The sequence below is a fragment of the Euprymna scolopes genome, chromosome 14, assembly GCF_053919585.1.
Source record: "Euprymna scolopes isolate OS-2025 chromosome 14, ASM5391958v1, whole genome shotgun sequence".
NCBI lineage: Eukaryota > Metazoa > Mollusca > Cephalopoda > Sepiida > Sepiolidae > Euprymna > Euprymna scolopes.
Window position 1 is genome coordinate 114400290 of NC_136495.1, and position 26262 is coordinate 114426551.

At 34.4% G+C, this 26262-nt stretch overlaps 1 protein-coding gene across 9 annotated transcripts in view; it reads right to left on the reverse strand.

Moving 5' to 3' along the window:
• Positions 1-26262, reverse strand: part of LOC145293229 (uncharacterized) — an 81397-nt gene that overhangs the window by 31191 nt on the left and 23944 nt on the right. For 5 of the 9 annotated variants that reach the window (XM_080139779.1, XM_080139781.1, XM_080139783.1 and 2 more), the window contains exons 5-8: positions 22318-22451; positions 20534-20618; positions 13072-13121; positions 206-369 (exon numbers count right to left, since the gene is read on the reverse strand). In XM_080139779.1, coding sequence (XP_079995905.1) covers positions 206-369; positions 13072-13121; positions 20534-20618; positions 22318-22451 — 433 coding nt within the window. The remainder of the gene's footprint in view (positions 1-205; positions 370-13071; positions 13122-20533; positions 20619-22317; positions 22452-26262) is intronic. The other 4 variants (XM_080139784.1, XM_080139785.1, XM_080139786.1 and 1 more) reach the window with 1 other exon arrangement.

Below are 26262 nucleotides of genomic sequence, written 5' to 3' on the forward strand. Positions count from 1 at the left end.
ACATTTGACTCTGCCTGAGTGTGAGCTGAGATAGCCACCTGCTGTCGTGGATTTTGGCTTAACTGTTTATTTAACAAAAATCTGGCTTTTTAGTGCCCTAACCCATCTTGTGTCCGTACATACGTCATCACCTTTGACACCCATTTGCAAAAGCGATATCATCTGCTGGCGAGTGATAAAGAGATTTTCTTTTTATTCCACAAACCTTTCGACTTTTTGGCACGCCATTTCTTTCTAATTTGGCTATTGATTCCTCAACATCATCGTCGTCATCTTCGTCGTCCTCCTCCTCCTCCTCTTCCTCCTGCTCATCTTCCACCTCCTCATCAATGTCATCATTTCTTCTAGCCTCTATAACATTTTCTTTTTCTACAAAAAAAAAAAAAAAAAAAAAAAAAAAAAAAAAAAAAAAATTAAAAACAAAAATCATAAATATAGAAACAATAAAGTCCGCAATAATATAGATACTCAACGATTTGTGTGCGCAGGGTTTTGCCTCTGGTAGAGACGGGGGGGGGGGCTTCTCTGGATTGGTAACTGGTACGAGTTCAATCACACACAGAGGAAATAGAGACATTTTAATCTTTAATTTACTTTATTATTGCAGTAGCAACGGCATTCATCCTAGGTGGGTTGAAACAGCTTCCTTCAAAGGAGGAAGTTTCTAGAGAATAGCAAATTCACAAACAGTCCTCAGTTGCATGTATATCCGCATCAAAGGAGGAAAGTTTCTGGCCACGGTTATGGCCTTTGGTGTGGTTTCAAGTGAGAGCCACATCATGCCACCTCACATCTTCGAAGTCAGCTTGAAAGTCAACACCAAAATGTACCTGGATGTGCTGAAAAGTGTGGTGATCCCCTAGTGCAATCAGGTGGCTGTTGGCAGACCTTGGGCGTGACAGCCCAAAAGTCCAAAGAGACCCAAACTCGGCTTCAGAAGGAGTGCTATGACTTTGTACCCTTCTCCCACTCAACCCCCTTCTTCCCTGACCTGACCTAAACCCGCTGGACTACTTCGTTTGGTCATATGAGAACATCACCAACATGACCTCTCACAACACCAAGGCTAGCCTGATTACCACTATCCACTGAGCTCCCGAAGGCACTTGTGAAAAAGATTCCGGACCCATATCGAGGCGGTGATTGAAGCTGAAGGCGGCTACATTGAATAGATATCAGCTCTACTACATAATCAAGTTACCTAGATTGATTTTTTTTCAATAAAAGTTTTAAAATAAAACTGTACTGTTGTTTTCTTTAAGGTAACAAATTTATCGTTTCACCCTGCATTGTGGATTTCATATGTTGGGCCTTTCGGCTTGTGTAGTAATAAAACTTATGAAATGCATTTGTGATGTTAGGCTGTGTAAAGTGTTAACTTTGGGCGAAATCGCCAGTTCCTTCTTTCAACGGATTATTTTGATTATAGATTCTTATCGAAGACATTCCAATGCAGAACCTATCCAAGAACACTGCCATGCACATAAAGTACCTGTGTGTGGTGAAATTTCATAAAAATTGTCCCAGCTGTTTTCGAGTCCATAAGGAGGAAACTGACACACACAAAGTTCCTTTTATATAATAGTAGATATACTGGGGGTTTTTATATGAACATTACCATAAGTGAGTGTTTTAAATTTAATTTGCATATCTCCCTTTTCTTTTCCAAATTCTTTTTTCATTCTTGAACTTTGTGGGGGCTTTTAAGAAATATCCATGCGTCTATGAAGAGTTGTTTGATTATATAAAAGTGGCTTTCGCTATCCAATGAAACACATCTAAGTCATAAAATAATGAAAATTTAAATGTCTGGCTTAAAAAAGAATTGCAAGAACAAAACAAAAAAACAAATAAAAATTTATGAGTTTGAATTGATTTCTTCTTTTGACATTTGGAATGAAAACTAATGATATATATATATATAAAATGAACTCATTTTTTCCCCTCTGATTTTGACCTTAATATGATTGAAAAAGCAAGACGTTTCATGCAAATGTAATATGCACAAATTGCAGCACAGTATCTGAGGTGTGTTATAGGCCTATTACCGCTACACTTCCTCAATAATCGTGGATTCCTACATTTTTTCTGGTGAGAGTTCATGGCAAAAATCGGGTAGAATCAAGTTGTAAAATCTTTTCTCTCTAATAAATTCCTCCTACCCCCGCTTCTACTTACACCGTTGCGGATCAGTTCACAGGGGGCAGTACGAAGAAACACCAGTTTGGGTTCGTAAAAAAAAAAAAAAACTGGAATGGACTGGATTAAACGCACCATTGCATTTAAGGGAATCGAAGGGTTATTTATACCATTTTTCTTCTTTCTTTTTTGCTTTTCACTGTGTTTTTTTTTTTTTTTCTGTTTTTCAGAACACGTCTTTCTTAAAGAAACTTAACGTTTCTTTGCTGTTTTTTACGGGGGGGGGGGGGGGGGCAATTTTGTACAGAAGTTGAACATCGTTTTTATTTTTATATTTAGACAGGGTTACTTCTTCGCTTATTCTTTACTTTAACCCCCTCCCCTCCTTTCGCACACACCTTCAAACAACTGGGCAACACTGGGTACCCTCGCTAGTATATATATATATAATGTACATGAGGTGCCTTCCATAAGTTTCCAGACTTTTTTTTTGTACAGACATTTTAAATTGCCGTAGATTCTTGAAAATTCAGTATGTTATTGCCATATATCTATGTGATGACTGACCAATTTTTATGATTTGTGGTTTAAATGAACAGCTACGGCAGGAATTGGAATACACCCTACTGAAGCCTGATTGTCACAGCTGGTGAAGTTCAAATATGCCATCTGGACATGAGGACATTTTAGAAGAACGATATGCAATAAAATTCTGTTTTAAACTTGGAAAAAATGCCACAGAAACGTGTAGAATGCTTCGGACTGCTTTTGGACCATCTTGCATGAATCGAGCATTAGTTTTTGTGTGGCATAAAGAGATTGAAGGAAGGCAGGGAGTCTGTGAGGGATGATGAAAGGTGTGGGAGGAGTGACAAAGTCAGAACAATTTTTATGATTTCAGGTTTAAATGAACAGCTACAGCAGGAATTGGAATACACCCTACTAAAGCCTGATTGTCACAACTGGTGAATTTCAAAAATGCAATCTGGATGTGAAGACACTTAAGAAGAACGATTTTCAAAAAAAATGCCACAAAAACGTATGGAATGCTTCAGAAGGGTACGTACAGATTTACTGTGTCCATTTTCGAGGATTTTTCAAAGTTTTCCATGTCTTCTACACACAAAATTTGATAAATAAACAATGATATAATAAACCAAAAAACTTTATTGACAACAGGAAAAATCATTTTCATTTTATCTCTTTATTTCATGAAGTAGTTTTAAAGGTCACACAGTTATTTACATGAACATAATGCACAACAAAACTGATGAACTATTTACAGCTTAAGCTCACAACTACACCTTTGTCATTTAGTAACTATATCTATATATATATAAGGTAAAATGTGTGTGACCATTTCGTGTATGTCTTCAAAAGGGTTTTCTCGCACATGGTTCCGATGTCGTTACGATCGCTTACAACTGTTTATATGGGTCCTAAATAATAATATGTACGATTTGGGAAAGTGCATCGCATCTAGATTTATTTACGTCGACTTTTACAAAATTATTGCTATTTTGGCTTCTTGCATGTTGATGAGGCTTTTTCGTATAAAAAGCGAAACTAATTCAAAGTTAACAACGAACAACGTTCAGAGCATTGCGCCGGGAAATGTCCAGAAGCAATCAGCTTTGATCAATGTTGTACATCAGACAATTGTTATTCAATCTGGACAATTGGGAGCTGGTTCCCCTCCCCCCAACATCTGTTGGAAGAAAAAAACAAAAACAGTCAAACTTGGGTAAACAACTGCGTGACTTCTATTTGACCTTCTTAATGAGGTCAAATGGAAGCAGCAGAGTTAACTTTTATTGCACACACCTGTTTTTATAGTTTAATAAATAAATTCAAAGTTGAGTGCGTTGTATGTATGTCGCGGTGGCCTAATGGGTAACGTCGCCTGTTTTTTTTTCACACATTAATTTCCAACTCAAGGGTATGGGTTCGATTCTCATACTTACCTACCAAAACATTTTTTTTTATTTAACCCCCCCCCCCCAGAGTTTTGATTTACCTCAAGACACCCGGGCATCGCCGGGTACCCCCCGCTAGTATATATATAAAAGCGAAAATGTATGTTTGTATGTGTGTTCGCTTTTTCTGTATGTCTACAAAAGGCTTTTTTCAGAGAAGCGGTCGCTCGCTTTAAAACTTTTTATATCATATATAAATCATAATATCTCACAGTTAACAATGAAGCTCGCCTGTTAATTTGCTCGATTTCGGAAAGATAAATATTCAACATTTGTCGCTCGCTGCATGTGGGTTAGTCTTTTTCCTATAACATCTTGGGAAAATAAAAATTTAAAAAAAGCGTTCCCGCAGTAAATGAAATACTATCCCGCAGTCAAACTTGACCTCATTAACTCATTAAAATGGGCACCTGCCAAATCCAAGTAATTAAATAAATTCAAACGTGTTTCCGTTAGCATCTTGCGATGGGGCAATGGTTAACGTCGCACTTTTTTTTTTCACACTTTAATTTACAACTTTGCCTCAAGGGTTCGGGTTTGATCCTCATACTTACCTACCAAAACATTTTTTTACCCCCCCCCCCGGAGTTTACACACACACACCTCCAAACACCCAGGCAACGCCTGGTATCCCTCGCTAGTCTATAGATATAAAAGAAAAAAAAACGGCCATGCGCGTTTTTGTATGTCCAGCAAAGGCTTTTGGGGAGGGGGGGCACAATTATTTGTGAAGAACTCAAACTGCAGAAGACTTGCGCAAACTTTGTTCGAAGGGTGAAATTCACAACTCCATCTTTGTCACAGACTATTTGACCAAGACGGGCATCAAGACAGTTCCTCACCCTCTCTATAGCCCAGAACTTGCTTTCTCTGACTTTCGGTTATTTTCTAAGCTCAAGGAAAACCTTAAGAGGCTATTGTAATTGAGGAGATAAAAGAGATTGTGACGAAGATCATTGACGCTCACACATTGCAGTCCGAGAAGATGACTTTGAAGGTGACTAGAGTTTCATGTGTGTAAAAGTGCCCATACAAAAAAGTCTGGAAACTTATTTAAGACACCTTGTAACATGCTTCCTTTCTTGGGTTCAGCATATTTGTAGGTGAAATAAACTGCCACCAGCATATAATACAATGCCTTTTGTATAAACAAAATGTTATTTTAACTACCCACTTTACAGCAGTCAAAATAGCCTAACGGTTAGAAGTGCTGTTGCCCAGGTAGTCGAGTTTCAAACCTACCTCGAGGCAGTTCCTAGTCTAGACCTACTGAAGAGCTGCGATACAATGAAACAGTTTGCGAATGACAATATATATATATCTCTAAATGTATGTATGCATGTATGTGTTCGCTTTTTCTGTATGTCTACAGAAGGTTTTTTTCAGAGAAGTGGTCGGTCGGTTCACAACTTTTAAAAACTTTTTATATCACATAGAAATCGTAATATCTCAGAGTTAACAATGAAGCTCGCCTGTCCATTTAATTTGCTCGATTTCGGGAAAATAAATATTCAACATTTGTCGCTTACCGCATGTGGGTTAGTCTTTTTCCTATAACATCTTGGGAAAATAAAAATCCTGCAGTCAAACTTGACCTCATTAACTCATTGAAACGGGCACCTGCCAAATCCAAGTAATTAAATAAATTCAAACGTGTTTCCGTAAGCATCTCGCGGTGGGGCAATCGTTAACATCACACTTTTTTTTTTTTCACACTTTAATTTACAACTTTGCCTCAACGGTTCAGGTTCGATCCTAATACTTACTTTTTTTTTTCGTTGTTTTTTTTTTGTTTTTGTTTTTTTTTTCTTTTTTTTTTTTGGTTTTTGTTTATCCGATTTTATGTCTTGCTTTTTCCGATTTAAAAATTTTTTTTTAAACAGGGTTATTAATTCACTTATTCTTTGCTCCCCCCCTACATACACACCTTCAAACACTCGGGCAACGCCGTCCTTTTTTTTGGGGGGGGGGGGTTGTTTTCCTGATTTTTTTAAAGAAGTTTTACGTTCATTGGTTGTTTTTTTGTTTGGGTTTTTCCAATTTTTTAAGAAGTTCTTCACCTCCCCCTACACACACACACCTCTAAACACCCGGGCAACGCCGAGTACCCCCGCTAGCTAAATATATATATCCATATCTATATATATAAAAGCGAAAATGTATGTATGCTTTTCCTCGATGTCCACAAAAGGCTTCTTTCAGAGAAGTGCTTGCTCGGTTCACAACTTCTTAAAACTTTTTATATCATCTATAAATTGTAATATCTCAGAGTTACCCACGGAGCTCGCCTGTCTATTTAATTTTATTGACTTTCAAACTTTCTCCCTTGACTCTAATCACAGGCCGAAAGTCAATTGTCTCAAGAGAGATAAGTAACGTTTGTTCAATGTTGACTTCGTCATATCAGACTGTAGCTTTCATTTCGCTCCTCCTAATAAACAGGGAGCGGGTTTTTAAAAACAAACAAACCGATTTATTCACCTCATTCAAAACTGTCCCGCACAAAATGCTAACTGCTGAATACCTATCGCCGTCACGTCAATCAAAAACACGCACCTGTTTTTTTTTAACACTTTACTATTTTCCAACTGCGCGTCGTGAAGGCTTCGTTTTTTTTTTCACGGGCACCTGTTTTTTTTCACATTTTCGGGTTTTTTTTCACATACCCCGAAAAACACCCGGGCAACGCCGGGTAATCCTCGCTAGTATATATATAAAAGGGAAATGTGTGTATGTATGTATGTATGTATGTGTGTTTGTGTGTCCGCTAAAAACTTTCGACAGACAGAACAAAAATTCACAAACTCAGTATCATATTGAAGTTTCATCCTTCGCCCGAAAAATATCGAAAAAATTGGCCAAAAACGTTAATTTTTTCACCCCAAAATCGACAATTTTCTACAGTAGGCAACAAAAACCATCCTCTCATGACGACGACTGGTTCTACGCATGCATCAGATGACGTCATGACCTGATTTAGTTTAAATAGTTGAAGAACTGATTGAATTTCATGTATGTCGTGTTAGCTCAGTTGGTTAGCGCGTTGGTTCATTATCTAAACGTTTTGGGTTCAAATCGTGGTGTGAGATGTCTTTTTTATTTTTTTTTTTCGATTTTTTAAATTTAAATATTGAACCAGTGTTATTTAAGCCATTTTTCATGTAACGTTCGTTTTTCTGTTTTTTTTTTACTTCGCTTATTCTTAGGTTTTCATTAACACCCCCGACCACACACCCAAAAACACCTTGGTACCCACCGATTTTTTAAATTTTAATATCGAAACAGGCTTATTAAAGCCATTTTTCACGTGTTTTTTTCTTTTTTGGTTTTTAGTTTTAGCGTTCGTTTTTCTGTTTTCTTTTTTGTTTTTTCGATTTTTACATTTAACATCGTTCGTTTGCCTTACGTTAGTTTTTTTGTGTTTTTTATTCGATGTTTTGAAAAACTCTCCTCTCATGACAAATTCGCTTTTACGCATGTGTCATACGACGCCATAACCTTATTTACTTTAAATATTTGAAAAAGTGACACAATTTTGGTGATGTCATCTTAACTCAGTTGCTTAGAGCGCGGCCTCATTATCTAAACATTTTGAGTCCGAATCGTGGTGTGAGATGTCTCCTTTTTTTTTTTTTTTTGATTTTTTTTCGCTTTTTTAAATTTTAATATTGAAGCAGGATTATTTAAGCTATTTTTTACGTGTTTTCAGATTTTTTAACGTTCGTTTTTCTGTTTTTTTTTTTTACTTCGCTTATTCTTAGTCTTAGGTTTTCATTACCCCCCCCCCCTGGACCGCCCACACACACCCGAAAACACCCGGGCAATGCTGGGAACACCCCCGAATTTTTTTTTTTTTTTTTTTTTTTTTGGGGGGGGGGGGGGGTATTTTTCAGATTTTTTAAAGAAGTTTTAACGTTCGTTTTTCTGTTTTCTTTTTTTGTTTTTCCAATTTTTACATTTAACGTCATTCGTTTGCCTTACGTTAGTTTTTTTTTGTATTTTTTTTTTAAATATTTACTTCGCTTATACTTATTTATGTTTTCATTAACACCCCCCACCCCACCTGAGCACACACACCTACAAACACCCGGGCAACGCCGAGTATCCCCGCTAGTATATATATATATATATATATATATATATAAAATAAAAATTAAACTTGACTTGTTGTTTCATCAAATACTTTTGCATGCAAAATCCAATCCCGCATTTTGCTAATTCCTACCCTCTGATGAGAAGGAAAGTATTTCTTCGAAACTCCGCGGATTAAGGACAATCCACTTATCTAGCGTTTCCTTTTCAGATTAAATATGTTTTTAACTCATTTCAAAGTGTTTTTTAACATGTTTTAACTTTTTGCTCGTATATATATATATATATATATATATATATATATATATATATATATATACATACTAGCAGGCCAGGCGACCCGCCCGGCATTGCCCTGTCGTAAAATACACTTAAATAAGATATTTTGTATTTATTATTATACTAGTGAGGGTACCCAGCGTTGACCGGGTGTGTCAAGGTGGTGTAGTAAGGGGGGTAAACAAAAATAAATCTAGACACGACGTCCCTATATATCGTACATATTATGAGCTAGAGGGTATATAAACAGTTCTAAGACATATCCCCACCCCCTCAAAAACGCCTTTGCCGGACATACATAAAATGTGCACACACATTTTGCCTTTTATATATATATATAGACTAGCGGGGTTACTTGGCATTGCCCAGGTGTTTGGAGGTATAGAAGAAAAAAAAATTTTGGTAAGTAGGTAGGCTTGAACCCGAACCCTTGCGGTTAAAAGGCTGAGAACTTACTGCCACACTACGATGGCAGAGAACTGAGAATGTGTGAAATAAAATCATTAAAAAGTGATGTGACAGGTGCGTGTTTAATGAGGTCAAGTGGCATGAGAACTGCTCATGAGTTTCACATCAGTTTCGCTTTTATACAAAAAAAAAAAACGATCAACACGCGAGAAGACGAAATAGCAATAATTTTGTAAAAGTCGCTGTAAATAAATCTAGACGCAACGTGCGTTCGCAAATCGTAAATATTATTATCTAAGGGGTATATAAAAACTTTTAAGAGATAATACTCCCCCCCCCATGAATCTTGGCGAAACAAAGCCTTTGTTAGACATATAAAAATGTGCCGCATATGCCTTATATATATATATTATATTGGACCCAATTTATAGTAATGATTTAAAAGGTAAAAATATATATATATATATATATATATATATATATATATATAGAGAGAGAGAGAGATTATATTGGACCCAATTTATAGTAATGATTTAAAAGATAAAAATATATATATATATATATAGAGAGAGAGAGAGAGAGATTATATTGGACCCAATATATAGTAATGATTTAAAAGATTAAAAAAAAAAAAAATTACTAAGAATCAAAACCAAAAGCTTGTGATTTACTTTTTCCTTTGACGTTAATACCTGAGCTATGAAGACATGTTTGCTGCAAGGCTAAAAATTAAAACATGAACCACATTACATGCATATTTGTAATGCCATCGTTCGACCATCACCTGGCAAATTCTATTTTTAAAAAAAATTTCACACTTTTGCACTGATTTTCCTAGCTAAAACCCAAATATAAGGTTTTGCCTGGGTTCGAATACCCTATATATTTTCATGTCTGTAGACCAATAATGGAGTTTGGTAGGCAAAATTTTTTAAACAAACATATACGCATACATAAATATAGAAAGAGATTTATGTTCACTATAACCTTTTTACGCAAATATTACGCAAGTATAAATCATGTAGAATATCTGCATGAATATAATTACACGTAACAAGTTAATGATCATCCCGTAAGAAAACAGAAAAAACTAATAGGGAATCAATTAAAATGAATGTTTAGAAGAATATGCAAATTAGCTAGATCTTTTGCAAATGAATGCAATTTCACTATATATAACAAAGTTGTATTTCCTTTTTAAATAAATAGAAAAAAGTTTTTTTATATGAATATCAATACACAAAAAAAAGAAGAAAAGATTATTCAAGTATATATATATATATATATATATATATAGGAGTTACTTATAAACTAAATGATCATTATGAATATTTTGAACACAGAAACTGGGTCCAAATGTGAGCTACGTGTTAGTTTTATAAGAGAGGGGACGGGTAGCCCTCTGTAACAATTCAGATATCTCAGATATTTTTTTATTTAAATTTTAACAATAGATATTGGACATCGATTAATAAATATTCCTCAGAGATTCTTCAAAATATTTTAAAGGCTGTTTTTTAAGGCATAATATAGGCACAATCACGTTGACACACCAGTTCTTGCCAGATCACCGAAGTTAAGCAATGATGAGCCTAGCCAGTACCAGATGGGTAACAATTTGGAAAGGCTAAGTGCTGTATGTGCCGTGCCACACAGAGTTGTAGAAATTTCCAGGCTGGTATCTGGGGGCGCATTTAACTCACACCCCTGAATCAAAATGGAAAGCAATGAGAAACTACCATCTTTACTCGACTTCCTGAGATTACCATGGCTCTACAATTTGGAGAGCCATGGTTGCAGACACTGTGAAAACAGCAAGGCTGCTGCATGCATGCATAGGCACAAGCTCCCACCTGAAAATTCAATTATATCAGATTTGCATTGAATTTAATCCAGAATCATTAGAAAGTGATTAAACAAGATTCCTTAAATGTCAGTTTCTTCAGCTTTAAATTGTAGATGTTTTTCTAGAATCAAGACGATTTAATAAAATCGAAATAAGAATTTTAAACATGAGGTTCAGTATTATTATATCCCAATTTCAATCTTCATAAAAGTGGTGCAAAACTATTAGTTAATTTTACCTTTCCTGGGACGGGTATTTTTAGAGTATAACTATTTATAATACATATTGTTTAATATCCACATACATGTTTCACTTACACTAAGACTCATCAGTGTGGTTATAACTGGCTTAAATCCTAGACTAAGGTTACCCTTAACCTCTATCCAACACCTTTAACTGCAAGGCCATTGTGAAAGCTATTCAATGAAGAAAGGGATTGGCCATTTAGTTGGTTTTGTTTTACGGAATATCAACCCCCTTTCGGGGTGTTTGGTTTGATTTGCTTGTTTTGTAGAGGAAAATTGTGGCTATTGTTTATTTAATTTTACAGAAGATGATTGAGTTTTGCAAGGGAAAAAAAGAAAAAATATGGCACTTATGGCAGAATTTAAAATTAAAGAAAATACAGAAATGTCTGTATAATGTACGTACCAGTCGCAGAATGAAGATGATAAAATGCACGTGAAAACTGTCAAAATAATCACTGATTACCTCCCCTTATGTTCTCTAGCAAAACATCATGCCCTCGTCTGTTACTTATTGGTAAAAAACGGCAAATTTGTTTTTCGTAAATAAAAAAAAAACTACTTGATAAATTTGTGATTTTTGGAATATGAAAGTGTTCATTCCATGACAAGTAGGTACAATATAAAAGTTTTTCTTCATTTTTGTTTATCGCTATAAAGTGCCAATCTGAAGAAGCACTAAAATTATAATAGCATCAGTGTTTTATACAGTTTAAGTCAAGAGGCCAATATCTTCAAATAGCCTGATCTGGTAGCATCAGTTAAACAAAGGGAAATGTTATTATTATACATTTAACAAATATAGTAAGCTTTCATAAGTTTCCAACCGAGGGGAGGGACCTTTGCAATATTGCTTTAGTTAGAAGCCTTTCATATTTTACTTACAAAGTACCCTCCTTTGAAGGCAGTTTTTAAATAGTTATTTATGCTCAGTAACCCCTCGTTACTTCACGGTTCAATTATCACGGACTCTCTACTTCAAGAGTTTTTCAATATATTAATATTTCGGATTTCCACCATAAATCCATAAAAACCGTGATAATCGAATATTTATTCATATACAGTACTGAACTGTAATACTGTAATGTACAACCCAACAAGTGTTACAATCTTTCTATTATTATTATTAATATATTAATTTACTTGTCCGACGTCACAAAAAACATCATCATTGGAAAACATTAATTAATGAGAAACGAATTACCCCCCCTTTATAGTTGCTCTTTATTAGTTTAAAATCATTAAAACCATTCTCTCTCCAAAAATTTTCAAAAAAAAAAAAAAAAAAAAAACATTACTGTCTGCTTAGTTTTAAATTGGGTATTTTATGCTATAATTTAAAAAAAAAAATCGTTTGAGAGGAGACTGTAAGTTTTTTTATGATTAATTCTTTTTAAAATAAAAAAAAATATATGCAAGTGAATTGACATCTGTTCCTTTATAATTTATATTAAAAATTATTCAGAAAAACAAAACATTGTGCCGTGTGCTGAATTTTCATCGCAAAAAAAAAAAAAAATGTAAAGTTTTGAATCAATTCTTTTTAGGTTGAAAAAATTACAAAAGGAATTTAATAAAAACTAAAATTTGTCGTTATTTTTTTTTTTAATCATTGTATTTATGATGTATTAAAAAAATTCAACTACCGTGGAATTTCCATGGATTCTGCTAGTTATTATTAATATAGTAAAGGGTGGGTTATGAACATTATAGGGATGGTTTTAAACAGCCTATAAACAAATTAAATAAAGTAAAAATAATGGCTTTGTCCTACTTTGCGGATTTAAAAATATCACGGGTTGTCTAGGTCTCTATCTACCGTGATATTTGAGGGACTTCTGTACACATAAACATACTTAGATGCACTATGACTAAAAATCAATGGCAAAAAAAGAAATAAAAAAGAAAAAAAAAGAAAAAAAAGAAAAAAAAGAAAAGAAAAAAAGAAAAAAAGAAAAAAAGAAAAAAAAAGAAAAAAGAAAAAAAGAAAAAAAAAAGAAAAAAGAAAAAAAAAAGAAAAAAAAGAAAAAAAGAAGAAAAAAAGTGTCTTTCTGAACAAAGAAGCAAAATAAAAACCTAAACTTACTGAGTGTTTTGTGTCTTTCTTTCCGTTTAGCTGACCTGAGGAAAGATATACAGAAAAAAAAAAAAAACATTTACTTATAATTAATTGTGCATTAGCAATAAATGTGAGAAGACATCAATTCATTTAAAAAGACGCAGCTCCATTATCTGATTGTTTTCAGCACAGTAAAACAAGAGAGAGGAATGCGTTGAGCGAAAGACACAGAAAGAGATACGGAGAAAAACGATGAACAGGGAAAGAAATGAAAATAAAGAGACGGCAGGAGGGAGAGCGAGGTAGAAATTTTAATACAAAGATGTTCCACAAAATTTCACTCCTATTTAATTTTATATGAGCCTGAGCAATGCTAGGTACCCCTGGTAGTTGACTTTTTTTTTTACCAAAGAAGTTACCACTTATCAAGGCCTGGAGGTCACTCAAGGATAAGGGTTAATGAGTGTACAATAGTCAATGGGGCAATATTGTAGTAATTGTTAGTAGTGGAAATTTGGTAAACTGGATTACTTAACAGGAACGGCTCATCAAGAATTTGTTCATGTTGGACTTGAAGGTGACCATATTGTAGTCAGTTGGAAAGCAGGAAAATGGAACAGAGTTCCACAGGCGTGCAGTTCTAAGAAAGAAGCTTTATTCATGGAATCTATGTTTAGTTTTGAGCAAAAATAAAGAGTGGGGAAAATTATTGATAGTAGTTTCAACTGGATAAATGTTTCTCGTGAAAGTCAGGCAGAGGGGGGGGGACCATACATGGGAGCTCAGATGAGCACTTGCCATGAAAATAATGATAAAGCAGAGACAGGCTCGCAACGTTTCTTCTGTGGGAAAGAGGTTATAGGGAAGAGAAAAGGCCATTTCCCACTAGATTACGAAGTCTATTTTGTCTAGGCAGATTAAGTGCTTCTAGCAGCTCCTGCCCTGATGTGGCAACAGTACTCCATCCTTGGGCATACTTGCCTCTTAATGAATCTGAATAGAATAAAAAAAAAAAAAAGAAAAAAGGTGCTTGCACATTACAGTTAAAGTAAAAATGCTATCACACGCTTACATGTCAAAATGTTAAAATTAATAAAAGTTCTAAAAATTATGAAAAATGATAGAGTTGAAAAATAATTCCAAGAAAATATAAATTTTATTGAATAATGCAGTTTTAGTGGTTTATTCTATTCACATGACAAAATAACTTCCTTGTTTTCATTTAATTTTCACTATTTCAAATTAGAAATGGCGGATTGATAATAACAATGTTTTTTAGTTCTAGCAGATCTACTCTATAATTTTTTGTGATTTTAAAAATTTGTTACTAATTTCGAAATGAAACATAATTACATAAGTGTTTTTACTTATAATCTATATATCTATAAAATTGTGTGTGTATGTGGTGTGTGTGTACATTTCCTTACAAAACTGTCAATTTTCAGTCTACAGACTCGAGATTTGACATAAGAGGTATTGAGATTTGGAAAAATCTTTTTAATTGGTTTTCAACCAGAATTTTGGCTATCAATGAGTCAAAGTTCAAGGATTTGACATTTGAAAACTCTACCAAGCTCCTCTGCCAATTTGGGGTCTAAATTGAAATTTCAGATGTAGGTCCAAAAATTTTTTTTAGATATCCAATCATAATGAACAAGCACATAAAACAAATGAAATTGAAATAAAATAAATAATTGGACTACGAGTCATCTTACTTGCTAAATTTACAAGGTTTCAGTTGATGTTAAACCTTTGACATTCAATTAAGTTGTATTTCTGCTGTGTTAAAAAGAATGACAACAAACTGATGTATAAAAATATAACAATATATTTTTATTGCCAGGGACGGCGATGGATGGTTGGTTGCTGAGATGGAGATGCACACACAGAAATTCAATGTGTTTATTCTTCTCGGGTTATAAAGTGCCAAATTCAATCGATGCCCCCCCCACCCCTCTGCCAAACTTTCACAACAAGCACTTGTCTAGCTACAACGATCACCAACAGTTCCCTCCCCCCAACCTCTTTGTCTTAATCAAAATTCAATGAACAAAACTTCTTTTCTAGAACTGAAAACCTGTAAAATTCTGTTCCACTGGTCTGCTTTCCAACTGACTACAACATGGTTGTCTTCAAATCCAATGTAACCAAGTTCTTATTCAGCTATTTCTTTAAATAATCAATTTCTACCCTGTTTCTACCACTAACAATCACTATGCTGTCGTCTCCGTGACCATTGTATACTCATTGACCCTTATCCTCGAGTGGCCTTTAGGCCTTGATAAGTGATGTTTCCCTTGGAGAGAAAAAAAACACACACACAATACACATCAGAAGAAGGAAGACAATCTAAAAAAAAAAAAATTTAAAAAAAATTAAAAAAAAAAAAAAAAAAAACTCCACTGAAATAATTATCCAAAAAGTAGGAGATCAGTTTAAATAAATCTGGATCAAACATCAACGGATACTACCTGAAAACTCATCCAAGTCTGTTTATAATATATGAATAGCTCGTCTAAAAACAGTCGATTCTTGTCCAGAATTCTCCCTATATCAAAAAACAAACACGAAGAAGCTGTATGATGTACATACCCATGACAAAATGAAAATATCATATTCCAAAAATCACATAAATTGATACAGTTAAAGTTAGTGGCATTCATCCAAGGCAGGTGGAACCAACTTCCTCCAAAGAAGGAAGTATCAAGGAAATATTAAATTCATAAGCGACCCCTACTGACCAGGGAAGATGTCTTAAGTTTTTGCAGTTCTTGTAGGAAGGTATCAAGAGCCATCAACATAAAATGCCTGGTATTTTCAAATTGGTCACCCATCGTACTGACCAGGCTCAAAGTTGCTTAACTTTGGTGATCTAACAAGAACTGGTGTGTCAACGTGATTATGCTATATTAAATTGATCGAGTAGTTTTATTTGAATAAAAGAAAATCATTTTTTAAACAATGACAATTTGTAGGCATATCCATGACTTGTTTGAGATTATTTTCAAGATGGTGACATGGCGGCGTCACTTCTCTCTTACTTGTAAAATTTAATTTACTTGGTAAAAATAGAACTACACGATCAATTTACATGATTTTTGGAAAATAAGATTTCCATTCTATCACGGGTGTGTACATCATACGGATTTTTCTGTAGTTTTGTTTTTAATATTGGACGAATTCTGAACAAAAAACAAACATAACACCAGGATAGTATTAAGAGCTATTCAACTCTGCGTAACCTATATTTATTTATTTGCGGATTATTATCCTCATCTTTTTTTTGTTTTTTCACAATGTTTCGGCCAACTATCCCTCTGGCCTTCGTCAGGTGATAAACCACAACAGGATGGGAATGCTGAATTTCTTAACTTTATTCTCAGCAATAACTGCCTTCCATAGTTGCTGTCACAGGGCTCTACGGACAAACTTACCTTTAGTTGACCTTTGACAACTAAATATTTTCACTTACTAGCCAAGTAGAAAAGTTACTAACCAAACCCACATGATTTTTAGAATATGATATCTTCGTTCTGTGACGAGTATGTACATCATAATGATTTTTCTGTGTGTGTGTGTTTTTTTATTTATTTTTTTTTTTTTTAAATAAGTGTGATACTTAATATACAACAAAGTTTATGTTGACACTTGAAGGTATAAACATTCTAATGTCTTCAGATGTTTTTTTTTAAACAGTCTTCGTTAAAAAAGTATATTGTTCAATTAAACTTTTATTGTTTAAATAATTTAACTTTGTTCGTTTTATTAAAAAAGTTGTAAAGATAAAAGATATTTTTCACTCGGTAGTGAGGTTTGGAGATTGTCAATCACCAAATGACAGGTGTTTTTTTTGTTGCTTATTGTCCTTGTGAAAACAAAAATGAAGAGAAGGAAAAGGAAAGACTCTAAAGAGGGAAAGAAAAGGCAGACAGCTGTTTAAAAGAGAAAGAGATGTATCGTTTCGAAAGAGATGTATCGTTTCGAAAGAGATGTACCGTTTCGAAAGAGATGTACCGTTTTCCGTAATTGTGGGATATGTTACTATTTGCAACATGGCAATTATGTAGACACCATTTGTTTTACTTTAAATTCAATATTTTTTTTATTATCATATAGAAGCACTAATTCTTCCTTAATTCTCAATTGTTGAGTTAGTAAAGAACACACTTTTCCTCTCACTAATTGACCAGTCAGCAGCATTCACTCTTGTTGGGTTTAACCGGCTTCCTTCGAAGGAGGAATTGTCAAAAGAATATTGAATTTGAAAACAGCCCCCAAACACAAGTATATCCCGATCAGGGTAGATAACTACATTAGGTTTTTGTAATTCTTACGGGGAGGTGATGATGTCCTCCTATATACAGCTTCTGGTATCTCCAAATGGTCACCAATCTAGTACTGACCAGGCTCAACATTGCTTAACTTCAGTGATCTAACGAGAAACCATGTCAATGTGATTATGCCATCTTCTCATATCGTGGCATGTTCATGCCGTAGATGTAATCATGGTCAGTGTTCTCTATAGACTTTGTTCAAATTCCTTTTTGAAGACAGTATATGATTTTGACCTTGGCAGAATACACGGGGTGGGTTGCCATTAGCTTCTCCAGCGCAGTGGCATCTGACTTGCCTGTTTGCACCTATTCGTTGTCCTTAGATCATCCGCATAGCTGCAGTCAAATAACGTAAATCTTAATACCATAGAACTGTTAATTAGTTAGAGATTGATCCTTCTTCATGGTCATCCAACGTCCTACTGCCGATGTTATCAGTTACCTTCTTCTAGATGCATGTTTTAACTAAGACCAGGGGTGCATCTCTCCCAATGAACAAAAGCGCCTCCAGATACCAACCTGGAAATTTCTTATGACTCAGCACGGGATTATGCCATATATCTCACTAAATTGTTAATTGAAAAGTTAACTGTGTTACAGCTTATCTTTCTTGTAGTTTCTTGGTCTTACCAGATTCCAGGACAAGAATTAATCTAGTCTGGTGGGAGTATACAGCTTAGTGCACTTACCCAACACAACATCACTTGGAAAATGTGCACCATTCCTCCTATAAGCCGGTATGGAGTAGTCATACTGAACAGATGTTATTTTGAATATTAAGTATCCCCATGTCAGATTGTCTTGATAAACTTGTGGCACTATATCTTAGTGCTCCAGTTGTGGTAGTTGTTTACCCCCCACCCCCTTGCATGGCCGGGTGGTAATTTGGCCATAGGCGGATGGATACACAGAAAAATGCAACCCCATAATTCCCTTTCTTTTATCGACCTCTTTCTGTCCGGACCGCCATGAGGTGAGCACGAATATTTCTGTCTCTCCGTAAATACGGGGGAGGGGGGGTATCCTCTCCCTCAACAGTAGTTAGGGTAGGTTAGTTAGTTTCAATGAAGTAATGGTGAAAATCAATTGTATGATCTGTAAATTGTATGTTAATATTGTAATATCTATATTGTATACATTTTATAAAATAAATAGTTAATTATATTTCATATAGATTACGATTGTGCTGTGTGATTTTGTGTTTGCCATAAACGTCTGCATTAAAGAATGAAGCAGCCCTGAGAAAAAGGAAGATTCCAACCCGAATGCCACCAAAGGTCAAGACGTTTTCCTGGGAGAAGAAGGAGCCACGCAGCCACGTCCAACATCTCAGGTATGATTTTCCTATTGATACGCAGACTCTAATGACTAGCCCATCTTCACATCATCATGGGGCCATTTCCAAGACATTTAGTGTAACACGTGAGTCGGTCACACACCAGTGACCAGCTGATCGTGTTACAAACTCTTGTATCGAAAAACCATAGGCACTCAAGAATCGTAAAAGGTGTTTTTGAAGGCTTACAATGCAGGAATGTACAGTCGTTAACCATGCCATACTTCTTACTCAAGAATAGTGTCTAGTAGGTATTCAAGTTCTCTCCAGTAGGCATTCAAGTTTTTAATAGGAAATTATAGGTATTACAAAGCTGATTTCGCAAGTTTGCATTATTGTGGAGTTATCTGCCCTTGTCTCTTCAAGATGGTGATACAAAACAGTCCCTTTTTGCTTACTCATAAAATTTAATTTTTTTAATTAAAAATAAAACTGCTTAATCATTTAATGTGGATTTTGGAATATGACATTTTCATTCCATTATGGGTATGTACATCATACAGATTTTGAAATATTTTTGGTTTTAATATAGGGCGAATTTTGGACAAGAATAAAAAAAAAAATAAAATTTATCGGTGCTATGATCAACTAATTTAGTTTAGAATAGGTACATCATTCACCATCTGAGCAAGTATGTTGATCATGCTGAGGGGTTCTTATTTGGTCTTGGAATATGTGGTTTGAAATGTTACCAAAGACAAGATATTAACACTTAGTACAAACCTGTTCTGGGGCAGCCAGTGAGAATGAAGAAGGAAAGATGGTCACTGTTCTCTTTATATGGCTACGAGTTTGTCAAGTTTGTCACGTGATGTGCAAATGAGATGCTCTGGATAGGAATAAAAAAGCCTGAGTTTTGAGAGACTGAGAAGTTTAAATTTGGACATTGAAGAAGCAAGATGGGTTTTCCATACTGAGGAAATCTTATTTGGGCTGCGAATACTCTGTGATTTCGAATATTAAGCCAAAGTTTACTTGCAGAGAAAAGTATCCTTCTATTAGGTTGTCTGACACGACACAGTTTATGAATTTTCAAATGAAATCAAAGTATATTAAACAAAAATTGTGAGCCTTTGGATTATAGGTTAGACTTAGTATCTTTTATATAAAAACTAGCAGGCCGCCTGGCATTGCCTGGTTGTAAAATATGCATAAATATTATATTTTAATTCATACAGAAACTGAGACGTGCATGCAAGTATTATGTTTTTTTATGAAACAGTTCACTTCTTGTAAGTAAAAAAAAAAAAAAAAAAAATACTCAAGCTGAGATCGAAACAAAAATGTAAAGACAGTGAGTCAAGTATGATAACCATTAAGCCAGCTTGACACAATCTTTAAAAAGTATTTTCAAACCTACTTATCCTTAACATAAGGAATCTGTCATGTGAACGAATCATGCATGCACATTTGTGAAAGAGTTAACAGATAAAAATCTGATGATACACCCCCCCCCCTACATATCAAATTTTCGATTTTTAAACCCCTTAGCAGCCTTTTTTCTGGATGAAAACCAATTAAAAAGTTTTCCACATGTCTGAATATCCTATATACCAAATTTCAAGTCTGTAGATCCAAAATTCATTGAGTATAAAGGTTGAAAACTGTCCTCACACACACACATTTTAACTTTTAAAGATATATAGGTTAGCATTTTTTTTGCAACAAACCACAAATAAAAATTAGAAAATAATTATTAATTATTTAAAACATTGATTCTTATAAGAGAGAGAGGTGGGGAAGAGGAAGAGATATGGGGAATAATGAAGGGGAAAAGGAGGATTAAAAAAAAAAAAAAAAAAAAAACGTTGATACTTACTTCATCATTTGTTTTGAACTCAGAATTTCTCTCCATGTTGACGGAAAACCATTGCTAAATTTTTCAACCAATTCTTGTGAGTAACCTAAAAGATTTTTTGTAAAAAAGACAAAACTGATACGGAAATAAAAATAAATAATAAATGCAGACCGGAAATGAAACAAACTGTCTTTTATTTATATCTGTTTGCTTTTTTTTTTTAAATGTACATTCAATAAACATGCATACTAATCTTTTCAAGCATGACCTATGCAAATAGAAGGCTGTTCCACTTAAGTCACATAACTTGCTGATGTCACAGAAAAAAGTATGATGGCTACAGTTAAGCAATAGACAACTATTTATTTTCTGTATTATTATACAAAATATTTGATCAATGTCAGTAGAGTTTCTTGTTGATGGATTTTGATATAACTCAAAAACTGCTAATAATCTCAGTATACAATATTGCTTAGTGTCTCTTCAAAATATTTTATCAATTTAAAAAAAAAATGTTTTTAACAATACTTAAGCCATTAAAAGAAATGAAGATCTCGCTTTTAAAATTAAATCATTTTTAACAATACTTAAGCCAGTAAAAGAAATGAAGATCTCGCTTTTAAAATTAAATCATTTTTAACAATACTTAAGCCAGTAAAAGAAATGAAGATCTCGCTTTTAAAATTAAATCATTTTTAACAATACTTAAGCCATTAAAAGAAATGAAGATCTCGCTTTTAAAATTAAATCATTTTTAACAATACTTAAGCCAGTAAAAGAAATGAAGATCTTGCCTTTAAAATTAAAGTCATAAGCTTTTATCTAACATAAGCAAATATATTCAACCAATAATACAATAAACTAGACCAAGGGTCAATAATCTACAGCCCACAGGCCAGATCCAGCCTGCGAAGGCATTTTGAATAGTCTTCAAATTAAAATAAATGGCTGCAGTTATCTTGCTCTGATCCACCAACAGAATCTGAATACAATGACTGCAAAAACATGATAGAAACCCAATCACCTCCATTTTTATTAAGCATAAAACAAAAAAGAAAGTCGATTTGATTGACTGATTGTGACAGACATTAGGTGGGGACAGCTTCAAAAGAACAATGTTGTCTCAGTCAACTTTCTATTTCTTCCTTCAATAGCTAGCCCCATTCCTTACCCCTACCACATGTAGGTTGCCGCAATCTTGCAATAAATTGGGTCATGTTTTTATCTTTTCAATAACAGTTTAAAACATACAAGTCATAATTTCATCCATTTTGCTTGCGGTGATTTTTTTTTTTTTGGAAGTATTTTGACGTTCCTTAAGGAAAGTGATTTTAATTTTTTTCTGATTTCTTAATGTTTATTTTCATTATGATTTTAAATATTTAGGTCGACAGATCTGCATATGCGATTTTCCTTAATTTTTCTTTAAAAGGCCTTCGTTCGGCTCGCAACTCAATATTATAAGATAATGCAACCCGCTGGGTCAAATGAGTTGCCGACCCTGAACTAAAATTTTAACTCGTTAAAAATGGGCAAAAGTTGTAGCCCGTTGACTTAGAATAAGTGCTTAATGTCAAATTGATGTTTGACTATGGTTAAATTTGTGCTCATTTTTGCATTAAATACTAATCCATATTAATCCTTAAGTGTGCATGAAACAGATACCATAATACTTAGTTTGCTGTACTTTATCATAGCAAAGGTCCATACAAAATTTCAGCCAGATTGGTCCAGTAATTTCTGAGAAAAAGTGGAATGGACAGACAAACAGACAGACTAAGATAAATGTAATATAGAAGACTGACCTTTTGATATAAGTGCATTCTTCATCAATGGTCCGTCAAGGACACAGCGTTTACCAGATGCAGTCAGCAAAGTCTTTCTGTTGAGTCGTTTCACAATTTCACTTGTGCTCCAAAATACATTTGGTGGGGAATCTCTGGAAAATTATAAACAAGTTTATTTTTCTTATTTCTGAATTTTTTTTAGATGAGAATTGACATTTGGATTATTCAGACTACTGTTTTCGTTTTGAGTGTTATTCTCACGTTCTGACCAATGTAACCTCTAACCTTCTTCAAGTGTTTTTTTGTTAAACTCAGAAATCTTTCTAAGAGAACTGACTCACTAAATTATTATCCTATTAGCCTCCTCCCTATCTTTGCAAACATTTTGGAGTCTTTATTCAATCAAGCACGAGTTTGCCACCTCATAGATAATAAACTTTCTTACTGACAGTATGGATTTAGGCAAGCTCGTTCTACTGCAGATATCCTAACTGTAATCTCTATACATATATACCACACACAGGATGAAGCAGGGAAGGCTAGGTCAGTAACCCTAGACATATCTAAGGTTTTTGACAAGGTTTGGCACTGTGTGTTGAAATTATCAATGTTGTCAGAGTTTTTAACTGAGATCATATTTTAATATTGTGAACGTTATAAGAGTTGTCTCCTTTGGACAGCTTCAGAGTTATGCTTATTTTTTAATGATATAAGAATTTTGAGTAACTTATAGTTATTTCCCTTTGTTTTTCTATTTGTCATATAAAGTTGTGATTATGTGTTTTTCTTTCTCTTCCCCTCAGAATGTAAATGTCTCTTCATGTGTGTGTGTTAAACAAAAAACATGTTTTCATGTTACTTTCTTTTTGTTGACGTTGGTTGCCTTCTACAGTTTGAATTCTATTTAAAATAAACAAGGTATATTGTTATAAGGGACATAATTACGGATAGCACCGGATACAAAACGGTGTATAAAAGAGCGTCTTGAATTGTCTTGGAGTCAGTTCAGTGGTACGCACTAGCCCGACCGTCTCGCGTCTTACACTCTCCAAGTGTAGTCAGGATTAACCAAGCTCCCAGGACGAGCGTTCCGCTCACACACGTTAAGTTACCTTTTTCCTTTACCTTCATTTACGCGTATATCAACTTCAAGGCGAGCAGCCATTTTGTATTGTGTATTATTTCGAAGTACGAATAAACCTTTTTGTTACGCATTCCATTCGGCGTATTTTGTCATGTTATTATATACCGTCAAAACGGGATATAACATATATTTTATTTGATTCTTAACTTTGATAATTAACCATCATTTACTGAGACAAGTTGTAAAATTTTGGACAAATCGAAAATACTAGCTACAAGTTCAAAAGTTGGGAACATGTACTATTTAAACTGCAATGAAATAAAGGAAACAGCCTATGAAAATTAAATCATAGGGTATTACTGTACGCATGTTTAACATAATAAAATTTTCTTAGATAAGAGAAAAATTCAGGTTGTCCTTGATTGTCATAATCTGAAAAACATGATATAAATGCGGATATGTACAGAGGTCAATCTTCAGACCTTTATTATTCCTGATATTCATAAACGACCTCCCTGATAAAATTGTCTCTGAGGTGGATATAGTTGCTGATGACACTATGTGTAACAGCGTGTGGGGAAAATATCAGCAGTAGCCGTAAGATATCTGGCTTGTAGGGATATTAGCAACAGTAGCCGAAAAAAGGCACATATGCAAATTAGGAAGTGTGTGAACTTGCGTGACACGAAAAAAAAAAAAAGGGACACCACGTGGTCAAGAAAAAGAAAAAAAGGACACCATGTGGTCAAAAAAAGAAAAAGAACACCACGTGATCAAGAAAAAGAAAAAAAAGGACACCATGCGGTCAAGAAGAAAAAGGACACCACATGGTCAAGAAAAAGAAAAAACAAGGACACCACGTGGTCAAGAAAAAAAAGAAAAGAAAAAAAAGGACACTAGGTGGTCAAGAAAAAGAAAAAAGTTGACACCAAGGAGATGGACGTGTAAAGTGAAGGGAGAATGGGCTGGCTGTGGCCAGTGTGCTGTCAGAAGAAAGAGAAACACAAACCAAGTGAAATGGACATGTGGCAGTGAGAAACTTTTAAGCGGGCATCGAGATGGGGATAAAGAAATATAATAAATGATTTATATTAAAAAGAAAAAAATGCAAACCTGGATTTTTATTTATTTCCAATTTTATTTTTATGAATTACTAAAGTAAAGTGTAACGCCATGTAACAAACTTGAGGTGAAAACTAATGAATACATATCTAAGGAAATGGCTAGAACTCTAGAGGAAGACTTGCAATCTGTAGAGAAATGGGGCCGAAACTGAATAGTAACATTCAATACAACCAAGACTAGGTTTATTTCCTTTAATAATTACAAGAAATCTTCTAAACCACTGATTGGCATGGCTAATGATACACACTATCTGAAAGTACTTCTCTCAAGCTCCTAGGCTTAACATTCACAAACAACATGAATTGGAACAAATACATTGAGGTAATTACCAAGGTTGCTGCGAAGAAATTGGGCTCTCTCTACCGTGCTAGAAGATTACTAACACCTGTGAATATCCTGTATCTCTACAAGGCCACTATTCATGCATACATGGAATACTGTTGTCACATCTGGGCTGGTACACCTGTCCCTAGTTTCTCACTTCTAGATAGGGTAAAAAAAAAAAAAAAAAAAGTCACCAAACTAATCGGTTCTGTACTGTCGGCTAAACTCTAACCTCTGTCCCATCATTGAAATGTGGCATCCCCGTGCCTGTTTTACAAGTACTTGCATGATAAGTGCTCAGACGAACTCAAAACACAAGTACTCCTCCCCTCAATTTAAATAACCCTGACAAACCAGACAAGTAGCAAAATCCCACGCCCACACTGTAGAGATCCCTAGACGCAGCCTAGCTTTCCACTCAAATAGCTTCTTCCTGCAAACTGTTAGACTTTAGAATTTCCTCCCAGGCCACTGCTTCCTTAACTGTACTGATATGCAAAAGTTCATGTGTTATGTGAACAGACATCTCGCTACCCAACTCCCTATATAGTATCCCTGCAAATCTGGTCCTAAATAGTAGCCCCTTATGTCTTAGTGGCACTGTGCCTTGTTTGGGATGAATAAAAACAGTAAAAAAAGTAAAAATGTAAACTGACATTTGTAAGCAACACTCTTCTGGAGGTTCTAGGTTCAATCCTCAGTGGGAGCAATACAAACAATACAATCGCGAATTACTTACGAATTTTGTTCTGTCATGGCTGACAGAACAAGAGCATGCTACCTTTGTGGATTAAATAAAGGGTGCCATTCAAAATTCTATGCATATTCCCAAGTTCGATAGAAAGATTTCCAAGTTCTACAAGAAACACTTGAGAAATGTTGGAGGTTATGGCGGCTGAAACGTTGCGAAAATAACATTCAAGATGAAAATACTAATTCGAATAATCTAAATAAAATAAAAATGAATAATAAAAGAAGTCGAGATTGATAAATGATAATTTTTTTTAAATAGAAAAAAAAAAAATCACAGTCGGGTTAGATATGATGTTTGGTGTTAGAGAGTAAACACTTGTGTGATTATATTATTGATGTACATCATCTATGTGTGAAGAAATAAATTTGAAATTTTAAAGTTACCTCCCCTTTTTTTCTTATCAAAGTAATGTAAAATCCGGTTATAGTCAGCTAACCTACTCCCTAATTTCCGGCATAGCGCTATCGGAAGCGGTGACAAGGCAAATCAATTCCTTCACTTTTATTGTTCTTCAGTATTTCTATCACGAAGCGATTTATTGAAATAAAATATAAAAAAAGGACATTATTGAAAAATATACAATAAAAAATTAACAAAATTATAAAAAATAAAGTAATTAATTAGTCTTTATTTGCACTTTTGATAACAAAATCAAAAAATAAAAGTTTTTATTTTA